Genomic DNA, 27,402 nt, shown 5'->3' on the forward strand with positions numbered 1-27,402 from the left:
CTTCAAATCTCTTAAACTGAAACATGAGAAGTGTTATAAGCTTGAACATCTTACCCTCAATGTTTTTTTTTTTAACAGCTAGAAGAAAAATTAGAACATAAAAAATAACAAACAGAACACTGTTTAAGACAATTACGTAGATCTATTTGAAGAAGTGTAAGTTATCCTTTAAATTGATCATTATGGTTATTGTAGTTATATATTTTCAGAATTTTATTGGAAACATATGCTGATAGATTTGTATATAAAACAATTTTATAGGATTTCCTTCAAAATAACAGATGAGATCAGTATGAGTGAGACCAAACTGGTCCTTTGCTGATAATGGCTGAAACTGGGGGATGAATACAGTGCAGCAGTTAGGGTGCTGTCTGATATTTGGTATGTTTGAAATTCTTCATAATAAAACAAATTACTTTTAATTAAGGGCGCCTGGGTTGCTCAGTTGGTTAAGCGTCTGGCTTTGGCTCAGGTCATGATCTTGCAGTTTGTGGGTTCGAGCCCCATATCCCGTTCTGTGCTGACCACAAGAGCCTGGAGCTCAGAGCCTGGAGCCTGCCTCAGATTCTGTGTTTCCCTCTCTGACCCTCCCGTTTGTGCCATCTCTCTCTGTCTCTCAAAAATAAATAAATAACATTAAAAAAATTAAAAGAATATTTTAAAATTTTTAATTGGGGGAAAAATTAAGTGATAAATTTTATTTGCATCTTTCTAAGCTAGAAAAAGATAGCAAGGGATAGAGGAAAATAAATCAAAATGCTTTGTTTATGTTAAGAAGTCTTCAGTATTTTGTTTAAACTTTCTCTACCTATTACTTCTATAGTTTAAAAGATACACTGAAACTTGAGGAAATCGATTCGGCTATTTACTCCTCTGAACATAATTTAATCAAAAGTTTCTAAAAATTCCAGTTAACCAAAAATTCCTGAATCTATCTGCTAAAACAGACACAGTGAATTGTTTTTATTTTTAGCATCCACTTTACATTTTTTCCTGGCTTTTTAAACTACAGTTTTACAGCTGTTCTATTTTGAACCCTAGTTTTCCTCTGCTACATATTTATTTATTCAATGTTAAAGCCAGCATTTTGATACTTCATATTTTAGCTGTAAAAACAGTTCTTTTCTTTCAGACAGTTAACAAATATCAAATATGGACAGCTTATGCGTGACTATATCAGCTACTCATAAACTGTTGATGAGCTAATGCCATAAGGAGTTGTGTACTTATTTAAAAAATTACGTTACTGTGTAACTATACTAAAACCTGTGTGTGTGTGTGTGTATGTGTGTGTGTGTGTGTTTTCATTACTATGAAGAAAATCTAAATAGGGAATCATTGTTGAAATACACTTACCAGGATGATTGGAAATGGGAGGCTGGAATGCAAGCTCATTGTGAACTGGCCCTAAAGAAAAGACAATAAAAATCCCATTTTTATTTATTAAAAGTTTTCCAATGCTAAAACTTTTAATAAACCTTACTTAAAAATAACTATCAGACCTTAGGAGTGGTTTAGATCAAGCTTATTCAATGTCTAAAAATTTAAATACTTAGTTTAGGTTGCTTTATATAAGAAAATACTCTAATTACTTTTGTGGATATTTAATAGCTAACATTTTAATGCTATGTGCCAAGTGCTGTTAAGCAATTTACAATAACTGAACATGCAAAATTTAATGTATATTATAAATGAATTATTCATGTAAGTGATAAGAGTATAATTTACAACACAATATATAACAATAATTCAAATTGTTAGGTCCATTCTAAAACCAAATGTTTAAGGTTTATTAAATTAAGGATATTTACCTAATGGAACAGTAGCGTAACTGAGAGGTTATTAAGTGTTAAAACACTGTGCTAAACCCTTCACATTTACATTATTACATTTACTTCTTACAACACTCCTTGAGACAGATACTACTATTTATTACCCTTAAGGCTTAGTTAGTGGGGATTATATAACTTGCCAGTGGTCATCCAGCCAGTTAAGGGACCAAACTCAGCACCTTAATCACTATGCTGGGCTAGGCAGTCATAAAAATTATGGGAAGATATGGAAAACCGTAACATAATTGGAAAAAAGCAGGATACAACAATATATATAGTATGATCGTTTCTCTCCCAAATGTATATACACCCATTTATATGACTGGAAGAAAAAAATAGGACAAAATATTAGAAGTGGATATCTCTGGGTAGTAGGACTCTGGGTAATTTTTATTTTCATATTTACACTTTTCTGTATTTTCCAAGTTTTCGTCGGTACTATTAACCTTATAATGGAGGAAAAGGAATTTAATACATATGAAAAATTCATGGTCTTGATTTCACTAAGCCAAATGAACAATGTTCCTGCTCTGTCTGAAACTACCAGCTATGGTTATTAGTAGAGAATCCCTCCAAATCAAGCCTGACAGTAATGACACAAAGTCAACATCTAAGTGTCTACAGTATGCTGAATACTATGATGAGGGAAACCTTGAGTTCTTGACACTCAAGGGATTTCAATCCACTGAGGGTGGATATACAGATATATATGAGATCTAAGAACATATACAAAGTAAACAAACAAATGAATGGAAATCAATGGATGTTAATGAAACATTAGCAACAGAGAAATAAACTTAGTAAACATTACTCATCTAAAACAAAGGTATGATAAAAAAAAAAACTATGAAAAGTAAATAGTATTGTTTTTACCAAAAATGCTGAAAAGTAGTAATCATTTAATGAAACTAAATTGTAAGATGAATAAAAGATGTAAAAAACATTTAAAAAATTAGAAAGAAAACAAGTTCTCAAAAAGAAAAGGCCCTTACAACAAAAACAAGAGCTTACAGTAATGTCCGGGATGGGGCGGCATAGGCGGGTGGTGCTGAAGATGGCCGTTTTGGTGGTGAGGCAAATTAGGTGTGTATGGTGCAGTCCTACTTCCAGTCCAGGTGGTAGTGCTGTCTAAAAATTAAGGCCCACATGGATTAATTTGCTTTTATAAAGTCTGCCTATTTTTTCTCAACTACTTAAAATATTTTAAAAAGCATGTACATACTATGATGGTAAGTAGCTGGCTGACCAGTAAATCCATTCTGCTGCTGTCCTGGCTGAGGCCCTGAAGCTATCTGCAACAATCCTTCACTATGGCTGCCTGCCAGTATACTGGCAGGCTGACCTAGAGGAACAAGAAGACATTAATACGGTACATTTTTAGATGCAAGCCTATGTTTCTATACAGCAAATGAAGGACCAATTATATCTGATCATCGAGACTATAAAGATAGATAAAGATGGGCAAAAAGTGGAACTAGTCCATGGTCTATCAGATAACAAACCCTGAAGTCATCTATGATGGCAAACTTTAACTTGAAAAAGTTGAAAATTATTCACGTTAAGTAATGTCTAGCTAATTTTAGAGGCCTTTTCCTTCGTTAATATTCTTCACATGCCAGCAAAATCCCACTGTATGTCTAGCCTATCATAGTAACTTCAGAAACACATCAGGACATCCCTGGCCATGCCATCTAGCTCTAGACCCTTCTAATCAGGACTCCAAAAGTCCAGGCTCAAGAAAATGTTGAAAACTAGAAATTCATTATTATCAGCACTAGTACTGGTAATAGCAAAATGCTAGGGTTTGATAAAAGAAAAGCAGAGCAGACAAATATTTTAAATGGAATGCGATGGGTAAGGTGAAGTTTAGAAAAGTTCAAGCTCCACTGTTCAATCAATAGAGCACTGCTAGTAAAAAAAAAAAAAAAAAAAAAAAAAAAAAAAAAAAAAAAAAAAAAAAAAAAAAAAAAAAAAAAAAAAAAAAAAAAAAAAAAAAGAAAAAAAGAAAAAAACAAACAAAAAACCCCCACAAAACAAAAACAAAAAACAAAAAATATCACAACAAACAACTCTAAGGCTACTTTAAAAGTTTTTCATGTACTTTTAAAAACCAAAAATCATCTCTTTCCAAGAACACTACCACATTCCTGGATTTACAAGAAATTAGTTACCCTTTGTATATGTAATACTAGGAGGAGTAAGACTCCTTTGGCCTCTATTCTATTCAAAACCATTCCACGATACTGCTTACTGACCTACATTTTTTTTTAAGATTTTATTAATTTTTTAAATTAATCTCTACCCTCAATGTGGGGCTCAAACCCACAACTCCAAGATCAAGCGCTGCACGCCCCACCAACGAGGCTAGCCAGGCACGCCAATGACCTACATTTTTAATGTCTTTTTTTTTTAAGTGGAAAATGCTTGATTTCTTCAAGCAAGCATTGATGAAGTCAATTGTTTATCCCATTTGGAAAGCAATGAAATTTCATAATTGTTATCACTTCAATCTTTTCTCATCTAAATGGGAATATAATCAAGATACACAAAAGGAAATGATACCACTGATCAAAGTATCAAGGAAAAGGAACATTTTTCTACTCTGTACAAATCACATCTCTTTAGGGCTAGGATTATAAAATTAAAAGTTAAAGAGATTATTTCAATATTCCCAAATAATTTACTTTTAAAGATGATGTTTTTAGCAACCTCCCTCACTACTCATCCCAAAAAATTTTTTCCAAGTTATCTTCAAATGTTAATGACATTTTTACTCTTGCTTTCAACAACTGTACATGCCATGGGTTCTTAAATAACTTACAAAAAGTATCCCTGTATAGGAGAAACGAGATTATTTTAATTTACAGATACTTAAAAAACCTGAAGATATTCAAGTGCCAAATGAACACAGGCTGTTATCTGTACTAAATATTTGTATTACACAATTCCAAGTATGTAAGATGAAATTAAACAATACAACTAAATAAGCTTATTTGAAATTGTTGTCCTTTTTTTTAGTTTTTTTGAGAGAGACACAGAGAGAGAGAGAGAGAGAGAGAGAGAGAGAGAGCGCGAGCGAGCACAAGTAGGGAATGAGCAGAGAGAGTGAGGGACACAGAGAGAATCCCAAGCAGGCTCCACACCACCAGTACAGAGCCCTATGAGGGCTCAAACCCACAAACTGCAAGACCATGACTTGAGCTGAAGTTGGACGCTTAACCAACTGAGTCACCCAGGAGCCCCTGAAATAGTCTTCCAATTCCCCTATTTTGTCCAGTTTCTTTCCTTTTAATTCTATCAACACTTTTTGACATCTACAAGAACATTTTATAACAAATTCTTTAAAAAAAATCACTATTCAATTGTGAAAATATATCCAAAAATACTGTGAAAAACTATCTGCGTTTCATTCATTTCACTTTTCCTGGTTTTCAAGAGACTTGGCTCTAGGGCATACAACAGTTAGAACAAAGTCACTTTATCACGCATCAACAAAGGCATGCAAATTCAATCTCCAGATGTACTCTATCACCAATCTATGCTCGGGTGGCTGTATGTGCTTTCTTTTATTATCCATCACTGACCACTCTGTCAACTATATTCACAAACTGGTAAATAAAGAGTAGACAGATAATAGTGCTGAGTGATTAAGAGGGTCCAGGTTCTAAAGTATGTGCTTAAACTACATGATCCACCTAGAATATGCAGTCTGTGGTGAGACTGTCATCTCAGGTAGCAAATCCAAAATATATTGCTACATATATTCTGGTGAGGAGGTAAAACGAATTAAAGGGGAAAGTTTGGTATTCTTTACTTGTAAACTCAATTACAGAAATCAGTCCTCAATTTATTCCAAAGATCAAATTTCTATTTTGAATTTCAGTTGATCTTAAATAGAAATAATGCTGGTGGCTAACAACGTATCAGCAGAGATCTAACAACACTCTACTGCTGAGGTGGGCTTAGATACACCTTCCTTAGCAACCAGGTGCAAGTTACACCATACACATACCAAGACACTGCTCTGTAATTAGCTTAATAAAAAAAAAAGTGATTCCACTTGCCAACAACAAACCATGCAACATTTGTCACTGTGAAAATAAACAGCAGTCTTAACAGAACAGTCATTATTGCCTTGATCAGGCCCAAGAAAAGATAAACCTAATATCCCTCTGCCTCTATAATGTAGCAGAGAAGACAGTATCTCTATGAGAAGAGCCATTCAGTAAAGACTTGTTAAAAAAAAAAAAAAAAACAGATGCGTAGAATTTACCTTTATTTCAAAATTGACTAAAATACATAATGTCTATCTTAAGGGATGTATGTTATAAACAATTTTATCAAGATCCTTTTATCTAAATTTGCACAATGGGAGACTGAAATGACTATTATAAAGTAATATTCTGCCAGATAAAGCAAAATAAAAACTTCGATTAAAGTAAAGCTGGCAATTCCATTAGCAGAAATGTTTACAAATACTTGGGTCCCAAACTACTTGTTAACTACTCAAACACTTCTCTAAAACATACCTGAAAGCTGAAGACAATTCTTATTTCTGCATGTAATAGTAGAGGCAGTACAAATTAGGCCATTAATTTAAATCAATATTATAATCAAAGTTATTACTAAAATTCCAAGTTGACTGTACACCAACATAAAAACACTTAAGTAGGGGAGCCTGGGTGGCTCAGTCAGCTAAGTGTCCGACTTCACCTCAGGTCACTATCCCGTAGTTTGTGAGTTCGCCTCAGGTCACAACGTCGAAGTTCATGAGGTTGAGCCCTCTCAGGCTTTCTGGGGCCAGCACAGAGCCCGCTTCAGATCCTCTGTACCCCTCTCTCTTTGCCCCTCCCCTGCTCACACACTCTTTCAAAAATAAACTAAACATTAAAAAATTTTTTTAATCAATTACAAAATTACACACACCATTTTTTCTAGAACCAACTGAAAGACCTTTTCCAATAAAAGATATCACAGTACTTTTAATTTTTACTTGGAGTTTCCTCCAAGTGATACATATACATATTAAATAGGGAAAATCAACTTGCTGACTACACTGGATTCTATTACTCACTTGTGGAAGCCACAGGAATGTTGGGAAAGTTGGTGGTGCTGGTGGCATTAGATTCAGACGGCGCTAGCAGAGCTGGGGTGCTGTAGGTCTCTGTTGAGGCACGGTTACTTGGTGGATGCTGGATGGTTTGAATTGAATGACCTTCAGTGGATAATGATGGCTGTCCTTCAAAGTCATGAACATATTCATCCTTCACCAACATACTTGGTGGAGCTATATAAAAAAACACATTTAAAATTTTATAAGCTTCTGTTACAAGAAAAAAAAATCTTGTATGATAATAACATCTAAAAACTATAATGTAAATAACTCTAACTCAGAATTTTTTCATAGTATTTGAAAATACTACTTTATCAGCAAAAACTGTATACTTAGAAATAGTGACATCAGACATATTTTATCAATTCATCTGACAGACCCTCCCTGAAATTTGAAGATAGACTATACTCCAACAACTTCCAGCAATGGTCCTGAAGAGGTATTCCTTAGTTTACTGATTAACCTAGAAGTAATAATTATCTTAAACATATGAGATATACGAAAAGCAAAAGGCTGGGGAAAATGTTTATCGAGATGAGAAGACCAAATTGAGATCAAGTACGTAGCTATTATCTTTTTGCTAACTTCACACTGTAGAAATGAGTGGGATCTGACAGCTATCCAATTCCAGGATTTAGACTTATTGGGTTTTTTTTTTAATAGTTTATTTAGACTTGTTAAGTGACATGCTTTCAAAGTGAAATGTACTGAATGTCCCCTACAGGGTTAGAACCAAAAAGAAAACTCCTAAGTGGTAAGTCAAACTGAAATTTCCTTCTAGAAATCCAAATAAAATAATGATGTTTGATAAATATGTGGTGTGAAAAAACTCAATCAACTACTTTCACCTATGTGGTTACACCTTAAGCAAACCTAGACTCTAGCTGATAAAACAACACTTTTCCTTTAACAAATTAGGGAACAATTGTCTTTGTTTTAAGGAAAAAAAGAAAACTTAGACTGTACTGATAATGTCAACTGTTCTCTGCCCAGAACCTCCCTATTTGTTTTAGGCTCTTGTTGTGGGGTATGCTTTTTATCTTTAGCAAATAACCCTTTACTGATCCTAAACTAAAACTACCTCAGAATTTTACAACTCACTGAATTCTAATACTAGATTCTCTTAAACAATTAACAGTCCACAAAAAGACATTCTCTTTTCAATTAGGAATCAACATCTAGCACCCTTTATGTTTTCCTTATGTCAACTTTTGAAAACATTGATTATACATAAATACCAATTAGTTACATGGCCTTTTTTGTTTTAAAGTAGGCTCCATGCCCAGCATGGGGCCTGAACTCATGACCCTGAGATCAAGAGTTGCATTATCTACTGACAGCCAAACTGGTGCTCCATCATGACCTTTTTTTTAAATTGAGAATATTTAAAAGAATAATCATCCATTGCTCAAATTTCTATATACAGTCTCTCAAAGGGCTTTTTCATGCATCAAGTCATAAAGACACTGATATATTTAAGACCAGTAAATTCCATTCCAAAAAGTTTTTCCTTAAAAAATTCTAGGAAGGGACGCCTGAGTGGCTCAGTCAGTTAAGCGTCCAACTCTTGGGTTTAGGTCATAATCTCACAGTGTGTGGGTTCAAGCCCCACCTCAGGCTCTGCGCTTGGGATTCATTTTCCCTCTCTCTCGCTCTCTGCCCTTCCCCTGCTCATGTTTGCTCTCTCAAAACAAACATTTCAAAGAATAAAATTTAAATTAAAAACATTTTAAAAATAAAAAAATTCTAGGGAAACAAAAGGATAGCCAAAAGAATGCTTAACACATCACTATATATCAGTAAAAAAAGAAAAAACTGGACCCAACCACTCATCACGAATGTTGGCCAAATCATAAAAATACAAGAAAAAATCATTTGGGTCACAAACTATTACTGCATTTATGTAATCTTTTTTAAAAATTGTATTATTTAACAGAGTTCTATAATTGTCTTCATATAGATCCTGACATCTCTAATTCCTGGACATCTTAGAGTTTTTGTTGTTATTCTGACTAGGAACTTTTTATTAGATATTGATATTACTAGTACATAAGAAGAAAGCTGTGGATCTGAGAAAATCGTTGGCAACTTCATCACTTCTGGTTTTCAGTGGACACTTCGGCTCAATGTGCAACTGTAACAATTATTCTACTTTATGCCTCATGATATTTTTTTGCCTAATACATTGACTAAACCTTCCCAAAATGTAAGCTTGAGACTTCAACTTGACTACAAGTCTCCTTCTCAAATAACTTAAACCATGTCCCTTAGGTAAAACTGTAGGTATCAAGGATAGATGTCTGCAATATACTTTTTGCATAAGAAAAAAAGTAGGTTACAAAACACTATTGTACACTATGATCACATGCATGTTTAAAAAAATCACACACTGTAAATTTAAAAAGCAAGGTCCAGAACAAGTGCACAATATGCTTTTTATTTAAGAAAGGAGGGAATTAATACATGTATTTTTGCATAAAGAAACCCTGGAAGGAAACACCAGAAACTAAGAAAAGTTATTACCTGAGGTAGGGGGGAATGGGGGCAAGGGTGGGAGCACTTCTTTTCACTGTATACCTTTTTATAGTATTTTGATTTATGGACCATGTATTGCCTATTCAAAAAAATAAAATTAAAAAACATATAGTATATATTTTTTAAGTCCAGATAAACAGACACCAAACTATTAAGTTATTTCTCTTTATGGACTAGCATTCAACAGATTCATTCACTGAATAAATATTTACTGAGCACCTATGTTCCAGGTACTGTTCTAGCACTTGGGATACATTAATAAACAAAAGAAAACTCTCTCCTCTCACAGAACTTACACTCTTTTATAATGTTTTTCTATTGTTTAAGTATCTAATATTGAGTACATTACTCCAGCTCCTTCTAGATGTCTATCTTGATCTTCATCTAATCAAGTGTGGACACTGCCACCTACCCTGGAGGGGATAATGGGAATGGTGCAACACTTGAATTCCCTTGGCTCAGTACCTCACACAAATGTGTACATAGTAAGTGTTAGCTGTGATGATTTCACTGGACTTTTAGTGCGGTCATACAGGTAGTGAATGTAAAATGTCCTATGATGGGTAAGGAATATGTATAAGGGACAGAAAAGCTGAAGCCACTGGGCTCACCTCAGACCACAGCACTTGTCTGATGCTATTGCTGCTGTCTCATTTACCTTTTCCTTCCTCCACTAGAATGTGAGCTACCAAGAATGGAGAAAACATACCTTATTTATCCTATCATCCCTAGATCCTAACACAGTACCAAGCAATACATGCTCATTAAATATTTCTTAAAATGAATATGCAGGCTGATGTGGTCATGGAAAGTTTCACAGAAAATAGGAGATAGGCTAGAAATGATTACCACCAACATTCCAATTCGAAAGTGAAAGATTTAACCCATTTTCTTAACTTTTTCTTTACCTGGCTTTGTATTATATCTTTGTCCAAATCTAGAAGGGACTGTGAAAAACATCTGTTGTTTCCTGAGGAAATCAGCCACTGAACCTGGCCTTAACAACCACTAGGGGGAACTACAAGGCTAACACAGCACTAGAGCCACTTAAAAAAAAAAAAAAAAAAAAAAGGAGCTCATCATCCACACAATCCGACCAATAGCAGATACTCATGACAGCAGTATTTTAGGATAAGGGAGGAGTGTGAAGAGTCCTCAGAATTGGATCTCCTCATAAGCACCACCACTGATTCTGATATAATTATCTCTACAGTCTCCCAAACCCTAGTACTTTAATTCTCCAAAAACATGGATGGAGAATGGTGAAAATCTGATGGGTATCTACTTTGAGAAAAATAAATGACATAATATCAAGGACTTTAACCAATCTTAAAGGTACCCTTCCCAGACCACTACCACATTACCAACTCACTGTTCTCAGAAACCTACTAACCATGAACAAGTGACAAAAGGTACTACAATCTTCCTCTATTATTCATGACACAGAAGAAAAATGGACAATAAAAACAAGTAGACTTTCATGCTCTTCCTAAATTTTGTTTAAGGTCAGATGGTAATTCTGATCCAACCTAAGACTCTGCAACCAGAGGTGCCAACCCACGGATTTCCCTCCAGAACAACAGCAAACCTTTCTAAGATGACAGTGGTTCTTTATGACAGTTTCTCTGCAAATTAGTTGGCTCCTACAAAAATTTTATTTCATTAACATGTTCTTCTAAGTAATAGTGCTAAAGTTGTAACAGATCTCTGTTCTCAAATATTATACTAAAAAACAAAACAAAAAATACCCTCCCATTGATTTCACTTCCCCACCTCAAAACTCTCCTTTTCAAAACAGAATTAGAGATTATCTATGAAAGTTAAAGTGGCCTTGTTTTATTGACTCAAAATGTAACAAGACTGAAAAAATATTAATATATATGAAAATGAGTTAGGGAGAAATAAAGAAAAATGAGAATATTGGTATTTTTAAAGGATAGGTTATACATGACTCCAAAATTACCAAACATTATGGGTTATCTATAATCATTTAAATTGGTTCTGTGAGATTTTCTTCCAAAATAGGCTGTTTTTACCAATCCAAAAAATATTCCTCATAAGTGGTAGTTCAAATCCAAAGAATTAACAGCCTATTTAAATCCAGTTTTAAATATTGATAAATGCCCCCCGAATCTAAATTTCCAAAGCAGTATTTTTCTTATAAACGTTACCAGCACTCACACAAACTAATTATCGGTCAGTAAAAAACAGAAGGGACAGGATAAAAGAAAACAGAGAAAGTTACAAGAAACAGATTACCTACCATTACTCTGCAGTGTTAATCCTGAGAGATCTTAATTTTTTAAAAGGGAAAAGAAATGAAACATTAATCATTACCATGAAAATATTTTCCATTGTATTTAAAATTACAAAACGTAATTTTACTTCATGAACTATTTCAATCCAAGAATAGTAGCATAAATACTATTTAAAACTGACAATACATAAACTATTCAATCTATAATGCCTTTCATCTTATTTTTCAAAAATAATGTTGTAAACGGGCAGAATATGAGCTATAGTGTATGGTTTTAGCAGTCAAAATACAAATCTGTTCCAAAGTCCAAATTTAAATATTTATATTTCATTAAAAATATCTGATTCTTTAATCTTAGTTGGCTATCTCCAAATTTATAATTTAACATAGAAAAATCAAATTATTGAGATCTTTTCCCTTTGTGTATCTAAGGATAAGAGCAAAGTCTACTTACCAATTCCAGGTGATACAACTCGTTCATAGTGATATGGATTTACACAGACACTATCACATTTTAAGTCAAATGCATACTGACAATATTTAACATGTTTGAGTTCATTTTTGTGAAGATCAGGCCACCTCCAGAGACGAGCATATATCACATGAGGAAATCCTTTCCGACCAGCCACCTAGGAAATAGAAACAACCATTTACTGATCATCAATTATACTCCACACACTAAATAAAACACTTAATATATACTCTCATTTAATTCTTACAATCCTACAAAGTCAGTATTATAACCCCCATTTCCTAAATGAGAAACATTTATGAACTAAAGTATTTCTTCAAGACCTGTGCTTAAGTTTTTAAAATGCAAAAAAAAGGTATGAATTTGTTGAAATAACCATTCCTAAAATCTAGAAATAAACATTTTAAATCTAATGGCATAAGATTTCTGTATGTTTCTTTAAAAATATGCAGCATAGAAGATATATGATGTAGTTCTATACAAAAAATGAAAATGAAATTTAAAAATGTTAATATATAAGCTTTTAACCCTTAATTTTAAAGATATGCTTGAATTATTTAGTATTTCATATAAAAGTACCAAATATGTCATATCAGATTTCTAAAATATAAAAGGACCAAATATAACTCAGTTTTTTTAAATGTGCATATAATACCAAAAAAAAGAAGAAAAAACCCTACAAAGATGAATACCAAAGTGCTAAAGGTATGCGGTTTCTTCCTTTTTATTTTCTAAATTTTCTACTTTGAATTTTTTTCTTATAACATTAAAAAACTTTTAAAATATATCTTTATCATATGGAAGATCTAGTCTTCCATATATCCCCATAATGAATATTGGTACAGGACGTACAGTATCTAAGAAATGGAGCAAACATTAAATTATCCAATAGTAACTTAAAAGGAAGTAAGAATATTTTTCTCTGCCACTACAAAACATATAGAAAAACTCTAGAACAAGACTAACCTGAAGCCTCCCATCCAATGTTCTCTGTATGGTAACACATTTGCTAGGATGAGCTCCATTTGTAGTTATAGCTGTTATTAAAGAATCCAGTTCATCTTTTTTCTCCTTCAGCTTCTTTACCAAACTTTCAATTGCTCTCTTTGCAAATGTTTCACTCTCTCCACCTTGTCTATGGCACATCAAACTATGTACAATGCTCAGACAGGCATCATTACTTGTTGGTGTATTTGTAATAGACATATTGTCCATTTGTTAAAGTTATTTCTTTTAAATCAAATAGGTCTCCAATGTCCGGAGAAATTTTTATCTTTTGGAGGCAGTGAAAAACAATGGCTAATGTTGCAAGGAAAATTATTAGGCATGTGGTATTCAGGATAACCTAAAAAAAATGAGACATAGACATTAAAACACATTTCACAAAGTAGATTCAATTACTTGGGAAAAAATGAGAGTTGCTCCAGTTAAGTCAAAGATTCCATGTCCATAATTTAAATTTGGTACTCAGAGGTTTAAATAACTTAGTTAAAATGTTGCTATTTTTGACATTAGAAAAAATATTAAAGTTAGGGCTTCTCATTATTATAGGGGCATACTCAATCAAGTCTTATGGACTGAACTAGGCACCCAAAAATTAAATCTTAACATGCCTTTTTAAAATGATTACTAATGAAGACCAGCACTTTAAAACACAGTTGATTGACTGGTTAAACCTAAACGTCTACCATAAAACACATGAAAAATTTACCATCACCTGATATGAAATGCTGTTTATCAGTTAAAAACACCCATCTTTGTTAAAAGACACACTGACAACAGTAAAAAGATGAATACAAATTTTCAAATGGGCAAAGGATTCTAATACTCATCTCTCCAAAGAATGGCCAATAAGCAAATCAAAAACACAAGGAGATAGCACTTCACATTCACTAGGTTGAGTAAAGCAAAAGGGTAATTATAAGTATTGGTGAGAAAGTAGAGAAGTGGTACCTTCATCCATTTCTGGTGGAATTGCAAAATGATACAGCCACTTTGGAAAGTAGTTTGACAATTCATCAAAATGTTAAACACAGTTACTATATGGCCCGGGGAATTCCACTCTTAGCAATTCCACCCAAGATTACTGAAAACCTATGTCCACACAAAACTTTTATGTACACAGATGTTCACGGCAGTTATCATTCGTAACAGCCAAAAAGTGTAATACAAATGTCCATTAACTAGTGGCTATTTAAATGAGTATATATATTTATATCTACACAATGTAACATTATTCAGTCATGAAAAAAAATGAAGTACTGTTACCATGCTAAAGCATGGATGAACCTCGAATACATGCTAAGTGAAAAGAGCCAGTCACATAAGGCCACATATCATATAATCCCAGTTATAAGAAATATCCGAAAAGACAATTACATACAAAGAAAAAGCAGATTAATAGTTGCTAAAGGCAACTCTAAAGGGTATGGAGTTTCTTTTAGGGCTAATAAAATGTTCTAAAATTGATAATGGTGATGGTTGTACAACTCTATCACTACATGGAAACCACTGACTTATACATTTTAAAAGAGTGAATTTTAAAATATATGACTCATATCGCAATAAAGTTATTATTCTTTTTAATGTTTTGTTTTGTTTTGTTTTGTTTTTTTAAAGAGAGGGCCGCAAGCCTGTGCACCTGGGGCCAGGGCAGAAAAAGAAGGGAGAGAGACAATCCCACGCAGGTTCAGTGCTGTCAGCACAGAACCTGACGTGACCCAGGGCTGGACACAGGGCTAGACACAGTCTCACAAACCACAAGATCATGACATGAGCCAAAATCAGGAGTAAGATGCCTTCACTGATCCAGGCACCCATCAATAAAGTTATTAAAATTAAGGACCACTGAATTCCTCAAAAGATTTTATGTGTAAAAGCAATAAAGTAAATTATTTTCAACACAAATCATAATATAGAAAATGAATATCAATGAAGAATCTATCAATATGTGTGAAACTAAAGAAAGTTATCTAACCTTAAGATCCCACATGGAATAAGAAAAGCCCATCAGCCTAAGAACAAATGGAATAAAGCAGGGGTGGAGGCTATACTTTAGGCTAAGCTGTTTTTAATTTGTTTGTTGATGACATTATATTCCATGTTTATTCTGCTTTTATTTTCTTTTGCTATTTCCTTGAATCATTAAAAATCTACCCCTCACACTAGGGTGCCTGGCTGGCTCAGCTGGTACAGTATGTAACTCTTGTTCTTAAGGTCCTGAGTTCAAGCCCCATATTGGGCATAGAGCTTACTAAACTACCTGCCTCCCAACCAAATTAATAAAACTAACTCATCAGTCTCTACCAAAGCCTGGTTCTCTTCTGATGACCTTTACTTTATTTAATTCCACTCAATTTCAATTACCCAGCATTAGAAATCATGATAAGTCATCTCTGACTTACCTCTCTCTTTTACTACCCCCATATTCTCTCACAAAGTTACAGGATTCTCTACCTTAGTCATTTCCAGCAGTCTCCTCTCTATTCTCCCTGAAGCTGTTGTAGTTTTGGGCCTCTGACGCATTTCTATCAATCACTTGGTATTTAACTCCTGTTGCCCTCTATTGTTATCTACTTTACATAAATGCCTATCTTCTCAACTAAATTAGCCCAATACAGAGAAAGTTTTCTTCTACCTTTGAATAGTAAGCATTTGCCCACATTTGATAAATACATGTTGAAGGTAGATTTTCTGAATAACCCAAGATTACCTGCCTGGGGTGGTGGGAGGAAATGGAGTCAAAGATCTAGATTAGAAGGCCAGCTCTCACACTAAGTAGTTGGACAGATTATGTTAAACTCTCTGAACCTGGATTAAAAGGAGTATACAGAGCTCAAGAGAGAAAAACTACATGGAAAGCCTAACACATAATGTTCAGTAAAAAGCAGCTACAGTGAGTACTAAAATGTTAGTTTATAGTCTGAGTACCAAAATGTTTACTTGAAAAGGAGATTTTCCTAAAATACATTACTCATTTTCCTGTATTTCTATTAAAACTTGTCAAAGAAAATTCCGAAGGGCAAGGACAGAAGTAAATCACTCATTCAGGACTCACAACTCCTCTGAAGGAGCCAAATTATATAAATATCTCAGGTTTAAAGAAAAGTACTGAGAAGCACAAGTGCACACCCATCAAAAATGGGTGGACACTATTCACTTCCTATAGAAGTGGCATTTGAGAATGCTAAACCACCGCTGCCCAATCCGCAATGCCCATTTGTATATAAATCTCATTTTTAAGTATCAGCAACTTATTTGTGGAGAAAGGGGAGGAAGGAAGAGGAAGAGAGAAAAACCACTGTGCATGCCAGCAACAACACACCTTCAACTCAAAGGTGGCCCAACCTCACATAGATTTTAATATCTAGACTGAAAGATCTACAGTACAGGGATTGTACCTGTCTTATTCATTAGATGTGCCCAACTCCTAGCACATGTAAGTGCTCCCATGATCAAATGAACGCATTTCTGTATGTACTTTCAGACTTATGCTCAAGCTATTTCTTTTGCCTAAAACATCCAGTCTTATTTTATCCACCTGGCTAAGTCCTAGTTATCCTTCAAAATGCAGCTTAAATGTCTCCTCTCCCCACCAATCCTGGAGAACAACTTTCCTGGTGTGTTTACTGTGTATTCCCTGGTATGTTAATTGATCCCCTCCCTCAAATTTAAAACACACCCCAATTACAACCCAACACGTTATATTACAGTTATGTGATTATGTGTTTGTCTTATGCTCTGTTGCCACAAATCTAGAAGTTCAAGAAAACAGCAAAACTGTCTCACCTTAGAAATTCCCAGCACCATGCACAGCTCCTGATATATATAAGGCAAATATGGATTGACTATGGCTTTTTTATTCTATGGTATTTCCTTGCAACAAATTTTAAAGAATACAAAATTTTTGTTATTGAATTCATTTTCTTATATTACATTCTAAAAGATTTGTACCAATTTATAATTAAATGTTTGAGTGTAATTATTTCCCCACACTCCGATGTTACCACTCCTACAACTTAAGCTATTTGGGGCCTCAACGTATCTTAGAAACTGTTTCAACAGTTTTCTTTGAAAACTGATAAAAAGGTCCTTGCTTTCTTAAACACCATGTTCTTGATTTTATCCTTGGTGAATTCCTATGATCACAAGAGTCTAAAACATAATATAAAGTTCCTTGCATACCCGGGCTCCTGGGTGGCTTAGTCACAGTTAAGCACTGGACTCTTGCTTTGGCTCAGGTCATGACCTCACGGGAGTTGTGAGATGGTGCCTCAAATTGGGCTCTGTGCTGACAGCCACTGACAATGATGGGCTGCTTGAGATTCTCTCTCTCCTTTGCTCTCTGCCTCTCCCCAACTCATGCTCTCTCAGGTGCGCTCTCTCTCAAAATAAATAAACATCTTTTTAAAAAATAAAATAATACCAAGAGGGATATATAGGTGTTTTCCTACATTAAACAGTTCTGAGTTATAATTTTTTTTTTTACGAGTGGTATGGAATGATAGACAATGGTACTAGAATGGTATAAATAAAATGTAAGTTCTGATTAAAACTCTAGCAGGCTGACTAGGCAAGTTAATATGTTCTTCAATTCTCTTATCTATAAAATGGGAACAAGATCTGCCTTGCCAACTTTACAGATTCTCTATGGTAATCGAATGCAACAGAGTACACATAAAAGCAATCTGGGAACCATAAATTGACCAATTCAACAAACACTGTATCTATTAATATGCACAAAGCACTTCAGATACAAAAACCAAGTAGCATATAATCAAAAAGTGGTTCTTAACTCTATCAGACAAAAAAATCCCATTTTTGTTAACAAGTAATATATATTACCCCCTTAGTTACCCTGAAACAACGTTCTAACATACTTATTTTTAAAAAATTTACAATGGCTTAATTGAAATATAAGGAGAAAAAGATTAACATATAATAAAGTGTGCATTTCAAAAAAAATGTTCAGGCATGATATTTGCATTTATATGTTGAATCACAATCATGATGACAGCATAATTATGACAAATTCACACCTTCCAAGACAGGTGTGTTGTTTTGACAACTCAAATAGCACAATGGCACTGCAGATGGTGATATGGATTTCCCCAAATGGTGAATTCTTGTTAAAATTCCAAACATAGCTTCAATTTAAGAAAAAGAATTAAGAAAAACTTAATTCATGAAAAATTGAGTATACATTAAGATTTCAGAGTCAGATACTTGGGTGCCTGGGTAGCTCAATCGGTTGAGCGTCCGGCTTCAGCTCAGGTCATGATCTTGCAGTTAGTAGGTTCAAGCCCCACATCGGGCTCTGTGCTGACAGCTAGCTCAGAGCCTACAGCCTGCTTCGGATTCTGTCTGTCTGTCTGTCTCTCTCTCTCTCTCTCTCTCTCTGACCCTTCTCTGTTCAAGCCATCTCTCTCTCTCTCTCTCTCTCTCTCTCTCAAGAATAAATAAAACATTTTAAAAATTTTAATAGGGAGTCAGATGCTAAGCTAGTTATGACATTTTCCTCCTACACGAGTTTCTGGGCATGTGAAAGTGCTACGGGATCCATGGTAATTCTTCACAGTCCCTCATATTATAGGATGGCATCCCTTCCCCCAGCTACCAAAGGTCCTCTCACTAATTTCCATAACATCCCTTAAACAGCAGTACTTACTCAACTGAGAACCACTAATCGAGAAGATCCAAAATTATTACTACACTAAGTAAGAGACGCTAATAGAGGTAGGTATTAAAGTGATTTGCGACCATAAATGAGAAAACATTGGAAGTCCAGAGATAAGGTAACTCTTAGCATGATGTATCAGGCTAGGCTGGGCTACACTGCAGCAACCACCAACCCCCAAAATATCAGTAGCTTAAAACAAAGGTTTATTTTCTGTATAAACTAAACTATATGTCCATCATAGATAAAAAAAGGTCACTGCTTACTAACATCTTTCAGGGATTAGGCTAACAAAGGCTCCATCACTACTTATGTCCTTAAATGGCAAAGGAAAGATAGGATAACTCGCATACTGTCTTTTAAAGGCTATCACATTTGATTGGCCAAAGTTATATGACCACATCAGTGGTTCTCAATCAGGAAAAAACTGTCTCTCAGGGGACTTTTGGCAATGTCTAAAGAAATTTTTGATTGTCACAACTGGAATGGGGAGGTGGGAGGCAGAGTACTACTGGGTATCAAGTGGATAAAGGCCAGAGCTACTGCTAAACATCCTACAATGCACAAACCAGCAACCCACAATTTAGCCAGCCCAAAATGTCAACAGTGCTGAAGCTGAGACACCCAAGGCCATGGGTAGTTTCAGTGTGGGGGAAGGAGGCAGAGAAACACAACACTACCATGTGCCAGAAGAGAGGCCTCAGAATACTGGTGGAATAATACTAATAACTGCCACATTTAAATAGGAATTTGCCAGGCTGCAGGAAAATCGGGAAAAGCAGAGGGGTAAGAGTGCAGATGTTTTGTCTAGTTCACCATAGGAAAGGGGAAGAAATAACAAAATTAGATTTTCATTAGAAAGAAAACTACAGTAAAAGACTGGAGAATAACTCTGGAAAAGGAAACAGAAATCTAGTTAGGAGACAGTGATCAGAAAAGTCATGGGGGGGTGCCTGGGTGGCTCAGTTGGTTAAGCATCTGACTTTGGCTTAGGTCATGATCTCACAGTTCATGAGTTCGAGCCCCACGTCGAGCTCTGTGCTGACAGCTCAGAGTCTGGGGCCTATCTTCGGATTCTGTGTCTCCCTCTCTCTCTGGCCCTCTGTCTTTCTCTCTCTCAAAAATAAATAAAACATTAGAAATAAATTTAAGAAAAAGAAAAGTGATAGGGCCTAGATTAGGTACATGGGCAATAGAAACAAAGGAAAAACCAATGTTTCTAGGTAGAATGGACTAGATTTTCTAATCAACTAAATATAAAGGGCGAAAAGAAGGGCAGTCAAACCATTTGTTGGTTAACTAAATGATAAAGAGAGAATAAAAGATTTTAAAAGGGTAAATAACAAATTCAGTTTTAAATATACTGAGTTTGAAGAGCTCAATAGAGAAGTTAAGCCTATTTAAAAGTCTCTAACTAACAAAGAGCTGCTAGATAAAGGCTCTGTAATAGAATAAACCATCCCATGATGACGAGGGTAAGGGGAGGTAAAAAGTCAGCAAAAGGGACAGAGGTTCCCTTATGTCTACCCACCTACTGTGTTTTGTCTCTAGCCTTGCTATTAATCCTAAACTATTCACCTGATACTGACCACAGGTCTAACAGAACTCCATGGACTACAGAGCCAAACAGCCAAGCTAATTAAGATACTCTCTAAAACAGAAAAAGCTGAATGCTGGCCTGAGAGGTTCTCATGGGAATTCATAAACTTTAGTTAATGAATGTTGACTTTTCTTTTCTCAGATGGCTATTTACTTTTGAATTATTGTATTATATATATGAAACAAGTGTTTTCTAGAAGTTATAGGTATTTTGATCAATGATCAATAAATTACTTAATACAGGAATATGAGACAAATACTTTTGTTTAACAAATGAAAAACAAAAGCCTAGCATGGTGAAATATCACTAGAAAGAAACTCAAACAATAGGCTTACAAGCAGAAAACATAAAAAGGTGTGCAGGCTTAGTTCAACTGCCCACAACATAAGTTATAGCCTAGATTCTAAACAGAGGAAGGTCTAAGAATTGAAGTTCTTAAACTAAGGGCAACTGGAGAAAAAAATCCAAAGAGCACAAAGGACTAAATGCACAGGTATCAATGATTATAAAATCTGAGATGCAAATGACACAATCAAATGAAAAGAATGTTTTTGTGCTAACACTTAAGATCCTGGGTGGCTCAGTTGGTTGAGCATCTGACTCTCAATCTCCTTGATTTCAGCTCAGATCACGCACGATCTGACAGTTCGGTTCATGAGATGGAGCCCTGTATCCGGCTCTCCGCTGACAGCAGAGCCTGCTTGGGATTCTCTCTCTTTCTCTCTCCGCTCCTTTGCTGCGTGCACACACTCTCTCTCTCAAAATAAACTTAAAAAAAAGAAAAAATGAACTACCAAGCACAAATTCAGAGATAGGCTTCTTGTTCATCCATTGGTCTTGGGTAAACTGTCATACTGGTATCTCAGCTTTACCTTAAATAATCTTATTTAAAAGTTAACTGTAACTAGACCTATTGTGGGGATAATTTTATAACCTATAAAAACATCAAATCACCACAATATACACCTGAAACTAATAGGATATTATATGTCAATTATGCTTCAATTTTTTTTTTTTTAAGTTTGCTTCACGGCATCTGGGTAGCTCAGTTGGTTAAGTGTCCAACTTGGCCTAAGGTCATGATCTCAAAGTTCATGAGTTCAAGCTCTGTATCTGCACTGACAGCTCAGAGCCTAGATCCTGTTTCAGGTTTTGTGTCTCCCTCCCACCAGAAACGAGATTCCACGCCCCACCACACAGCATCTCATCCATGTCTCCAAGGAAGAGAGCCCAGAAACTCGGGGTGATGACTGGTCAGTCTGGCTCTGCAGCAGGCCTCAGTGACTGGTCACCTCCAATGGTGAAACCATGTAGTCTCAAACAGAAGAGGAGGGCTAGAGCAGCAGCTGACACAGAACAAGCTGCTAAAGACCTACGAGGTGACAGAATCAAGAGAATCTTAGGAGCTTAAGATACGCCTGATCTGAGTATTTCATATCAGAGTTTCAAATACTGTTATTGATGGAGTGTTATAGGCTGAAATGTCTCTTCCCCCCAAATTCATATGTTGAAGCACTAACCCCTAGAACCCCATCAGAATGTGACTATATTTGGAAACAGACCTTTAAAGAGGTTAATTAAGGGGGTGCCTGGGTGGCTCAGTAGGTTAAGTGTCCGACTCTTGATTTCAGGTCAGGTCATGATCTCACAGTTCATGAGTTGGAGCCCCATGTCAGACTCTGCACTAACAGTGCAGAGCTTGCTTGGAATTCTCTCTCTCCCTTTCTCTCTGTTCCTCCCCCACTTATTCTGGCTCTCTCTCTCAATAAATAAATAAATAAACAAATAAACTTAAAGAGCTTAATTAAGGTTAAAATAAATTTCTGGTAAGCCAAATAAATTAATATTTTTCTAGACTCATAAACTAGAGGTTAAAAGAAAAATCAACAGGGGCACCTGAATGACTCGGTTGGTTAAGTGTCCAACTCATGATTTTGGCTCAGGTCAGGATTTCACCATTTGTGAGTTCCAGTCCCACATCAGGTTTTGTGCTGACAGTGCAGGGCCTGCTTAGGATCCTCTCACTCCCTCTCTCTATCCCTCCCCTGCTCGCTCACGCTCTCTCTCTCAAAATAAATAAATAAACTTCTAAAAAATTTTTAAAAAATAAAAATCAACAAAGTCGTCTTTGTGATTATGACACCTGTTTTTTGTCTGCCAACCATTCTGCACTTGATTTTTGAAGCAGACTCTCCCCATCTGGTCAGGTGGGGCGATCTCCAGGCTGACTAACCAGAGGCAGCCCTAGTGACACTAGTGGTTTCAGAGATGGGAAAGGACCCAAGTCAGATCAATGACACAGCTCCAGGACTTCTGTTGGAACTACAAAGGGAAAAATATCTCTCTCTGCTGGGCCTTCCACTGGGAGTAGTTAACCTCAACCTGACCCAAGACGTAAAACTAACAGAAAGGAAAGCAAAGCCAAGACAGAGTCCTGGTGATTGATACTGGCTGGTTGTGACCCATGATCTGGCATTCTGAGGCCAGCTCTATTTTCAGACCAAGCCAATGAATTCCCCTTTTGACAAAAATCTGACTGATACATGTTTTCCAATACATAATTACTAAGCAAAAATTGAATTAACATTCATAGAAATAACAGTGATATAACATGAACTGCATAAAAATTGGAATCAATCCATAATCTAGTCAATAATATACACAATTAATAACTTTAAAAATAGCAGTTGTCGAGGGGAGGGCTGGTTGGTTCAGTCAGTTAAGCATCTGACTCTTCATTTCGGCTCAAGTCATAATCTCATGGTTGTGGGATTGGGCTCTACACTGAGTATGGAGCCTGCTTGGAATTCTCTCCCTCTCTTTACCCCTCCCCCAGGCTCATTCTCTCTCCCTCCCTCTCTCAAAATAAACAAACATTTAAAAAAATAGCAGTTGTCAAACTATCTGGTCTCAGGTCCCCTTATTTACATTCTTAATTACTGAGAATTCCAAACAGCTTTCGTTAATGTTTCATTTATGTGCTAAAACTAAAAGGTGTTTAAATATGTATTTTATTAAATTAGTTTAAAATAATAAGCCCATTATGTTTAATATGATGTTTTACGAAAAATTACTATTTTCCAAAACAAAAGCATCAGTATTCCAAATGACACTTGTTGTCCATTTTTGCTAATTTCTTTAACATCTAACTTAAGACAGCTAGATTCTCATATTTGCTAGCTTTTTTTATTTTTTAAGATTATATTTTTAAGTAATCTCTACACCCAATATAGAGCTCAACTGTACAGCCCTGAGATCAAGAGTCGCATGTTCCACCAACTGATCCAGGCAGGTGCCCCTGCTTCCGCATTCAATCTGTTGTTTTGGTTAAAGAACATAAAGAAAATGTGCCTCACACACATACACACTGGGAAAAGGGACAAGTATTTTAATAGTTTTTTTTAAATGTTTTTTATTTATTTTTGAGAGATATAGAAAGACAGTGTGAGCAGGGGAGGGTCAGAGAGAGAGGAAGACACAGAATCCGAAGCAGGCTGCAGGCTCTGAGCTATCAGCACAGAGCCCGACATGGGCTCAAACCCACAAACCGTGGGATCATGACCTGAGCCGAAGCCAGACGCTTAACTGACTGAGCCACCCAGGCGCCCCTTAATAGCCTTTTTAGATCATAATGATTATTCATCTTTTATTCAACACCAAAATGCACCAAATGGCAATCGTTAAAGGTTAGCTGCAATGTGGAATCTGAAACCATTTCAATGAATTTCTTGGCTCTGTTTGGTGTATACTGGTGATATATTGGTGATATATCTTGTAACATCATGCATTGGTCACTGAAAAAAGACTGGTTCAATGAATTATACAGATCTTCCCAATGCTGACACATTTCCTTACACAATATACATCTTCTAAAAATCATATTCCTTTATATCACCACCAATCTCATCAGAAAAATCTTTACGTATACACAGCTGGCAAGCCCAGGGTGGCAGATACAAGTTTTCAAATCTAATTTTCACTTGAAAGATGAGATTTTATCATTGACAACAACTAGTTACTCTCTTTGAGTGTCACGCCCACTTCATTAACTTTCAAGGAAATACCTGACAAATACCCAAGTATGAGTAACTATGGTACATCTCTCAGTCATTCTTTTAAGTAAAAATAAGACTGGTATTCCACTCAAAAACAGTTAATTTACCTCGCAACTCAACCACACAAGTAATGTTCCTAGAGAGGGATCTTGTACTTGGATGTGCAGAAGTACTTTATGCACATTTCCACTGAATCACACAGAGTATTAAAAAGATATGCACTCCAGTGTAGAGATTTTAAATTTTTTTAATGTTTTTATTTATTTTTCAGAGAGAGAGAGAGCGCGCGAGCAGGGGAGGGTCAGAGAGAGAAGTCACAGGATCTGAAGCAGGCTCCAGGCTCTGAGCTAGCTGTCAGCACAGAGCCCGACACGGGGCTCAAACCCATGACCCGTGAGATCATGACCTACGCTGAAGTCAGACGCTTAACTGACCAAGCCACCCAGGCACCCTGAGATTTTAAAAATAAAACTTATTACTGCTTTACCAAGGATATTCTTAAGTGAAATCAACACTTTTTCAAATGCTTAACACATGTGTTTGGCTGTGAAGCACACAGTGACGATTCATCCAGTTTAATGCCACTGCCCTGATTCATGCTAAGGTACAAGTGCTGTGCCACCCACTTCTTCCTCACCATCAGTGCAAATATCAACACAGAAATACAGCAAGTAACATGTTTTATTATAAAAATAATTTTGATAGGGCATCTGGGTGGTTCAGTCAGCTGAGCATCAAACTTAGTCTCAGGTCATGATCTCACAGTTCTTCAGTCTGAGCCCCAGGTCGGGCTCTGTGCTGACAGGCAGAGCCTGCTTCAGATTCTGTTTCCCTCTCTCTCTGCCCCTCCCCTGCTTGTTCTTTATCTCTATTTCCCCCTCTCTCTCTCTAAAAGTCAAATAAACATTAAAAATAATAATGACTTCATGAGTCCCCTAAAAGTGCCATGGGGACCCAAGGATTTTGTGGACTACACTTTGGGAAAAATGATTTTTAATTATTTTTAATGTTTATTTATTTTGAGAGAGAGAGAGAGCAAGTGGGGGGAGGACAGAGAGAGAATCCCAGGCAGGCTCCATGCCATCAGCCCAGAGCCCAATGTGGGACTCAATCTCACATACCATGAGATCATGACCTGAGCCAAAACCGAGAGGTGGATGCTCAACCAAATGAGCCACCCAGGTGCCCTGGGAAACACTATTCTAAGAGACTGAATTTTAGTAACTGTTAACTGAAAAATACACTTCCTAAAACCTTTGAAACAAAGGAAACTATCAATTCTTTCAAAAGAGGTGTTTATTCTTTCAAAAGAGGTGTTCAGAATCCCCTGTAGGTTAGCACAGACCTACTAAATATGTATCCGGAGTGGAGCCCTATCTTTAAAAACCACTCTAGAAGTCTGATGTGCTGTCCGTTTCACAAAGCACTGATCTAGTCTATGCTAGTCTCCATACTTCACTTTACAAATTACCAAAAAGACAGTGAAACAAATTACAATATGATGAGTATATGCAACTGATTAAAAAGACATTGCACAGGGGCACCTGGGTGGCTCAGTTAAGCATCTGACTTTGGCTCAGGTCATGATCTCACGGTTTGTAAGTTTGAGCCCCATGTCAGGCTCTGTGATGAGAGCTTAGAGCGTGGAGCCTGTGTTTCCCTTTTTCTGCCCTTCCCCTGCTCACAAGCTTGCTCTCTCTCTCTCAAAAATAAACAAACATTTAAAAATTAAAAAAAAAAAAGACTAATTGCACCAAAGCTAAATCATTTTTCTTGAAAACTCGCTGCTTGATTTCAGCATCACATGAAATTCTTCCTTTAACTAACTTTAGTGGGACTTATCTATGACAGAGATGTACCTAGTGTGTTTGTGTACAATGATTAACCTGGTTTCTCTTACCACATTAAGTACTACTTCTGGTCATCCTTTCACCAAATGATTGAATTATTACAATGATTAGCAACTGTTGATATGCTCTAGAATTCACTAATGAATACTACTGATAAATGTCCTTAATAAAGTTTTACATTTACATTTACATGCTGTCTGCATGCCTAGAGCAGCCACAGCTTGTGGTCCCAGGAAGCCCCAGAAGCATGCATCAGCTCTGGAGCACAGGATGCTGGATTAACTGACTTGTGTGTCTGCCCCTTGTCCATCTGCCAGTCCCCATAAACTGAGAGATCATCTCCCTCTCATCATTTTCCTAAAGAACAGACTAAGTATGTCCTAACAGGACCTGAAGTCAAGAAGTCTGAAGATCTGTATGCAGTGTTTGATGAAGATTGATGGCAGGGTCCAAATTGATAGAACCTACCCTGCTGGCTTTATGGATGTCATCAGCACTGACAAAACTGGGGAGAATTTCCATCTAATCTATGACACCAAGGGTCACTTTGCTGTTCATCGGATTACACCTGAGGAGGCCAAACATAAGTTGTGCATAGTGAGAACAATCTTTATGGGGATAAAAGGAATCTGTCATCTGGTGACCCATGATCCCCTCATCAAGGTGAATGACACCATTCAGAATACTGGAGACTGGAAAGATTACTGATTTCATCAAGTTGGATACTAGTGTGTGTATGGCAACTGGAGGTGCTAACCTGGGAAGAATGGTCACGTGAAAAATGCCAATGGCAACAGCTTTGCCACCCAACTCTCTGACATTTTTGTTAATCGCAAAGGTAACAAACCATGGATTTCTCTTCCCCATGGAAAGGGTATCCACCTCAATTGCTGAAGAGAGAGACAAGAGATTGGGGACCAAAAAGAGCAGTGGGTAAAATGGTCCCTAGGTGATATGATTGGAAGTCTTTCTACTTAAAGATCATACAGTATGAAAAAAACAAATACATTTT

At 36.1% G+C, this 27,402-nt stretch overlaps 1 protein-coding gene and 1 pseudogene across 3 annotated transcripts in view; one reads left to right on the plus strand and one right to left on the minus strand.

Annotated features, from left to right (window-relative positions):
- Positions 1-27,402, minus strand: part of SMAD4 (SMAD family member 4) — a 117,015-nt gene that overhangs the window by 28,715 nt on the left and 60,898 nt on the right. For all 3 annotated transcript variants that reach the window (XR_003902770.1, XM_029922674.1, XM_029922673.1), the window contains 7 exons: positions 13,176-13,554; positions 12,192-12,366; positions 11,744-11,773; positions 6,907-7,119; positions 3,055-3,174; positions 2,844-2,960; positions 1,357-1,407 (listed from right to left, as the gene is read on the minus strand). Coding sequence is in view for 2 of the 3 variants with exons in the window: in XM_029922674.1 (XP_029778534.1) it covers positions 1,357-1,407; positions 2,844-2,960; positions 3,055-3,174; positions 6,907-7,119; positions 11,744-11,773; positions 12,192-12,366; positions 13,176-13,424 (955 nt within the window). In the remaining variant the exon portion in view is untranslated. The remainder of the gene's footprint in view (positions 1-1,356; positions 1,408-2,843; positions 2,961-3,054; positions 3,175-6,906; positions 7,120-11,743; positions 11,774-12,191; positions 12,367-13,175; positions 13,555-27,402) is intronic.
- On the plus strand, positions 26,592-27,327 carry LOC115277386 (annotated as a pseudogene).

This window comes from Suricata suricatta, chromosome 14 (assembly GCF_006229205.1).
Source record: "Suricata suricatta isolate VVHF042 chromosome 14, meerkat_22Aug2017_6uvM2_HiC, whole genome shotgun sequence".
Lineage (NCBI taxonomy): Eukaryota > Metazoa > Chordata > Mammalia > Carnivora > Herpestidae > Suricata > Suricata suricatta.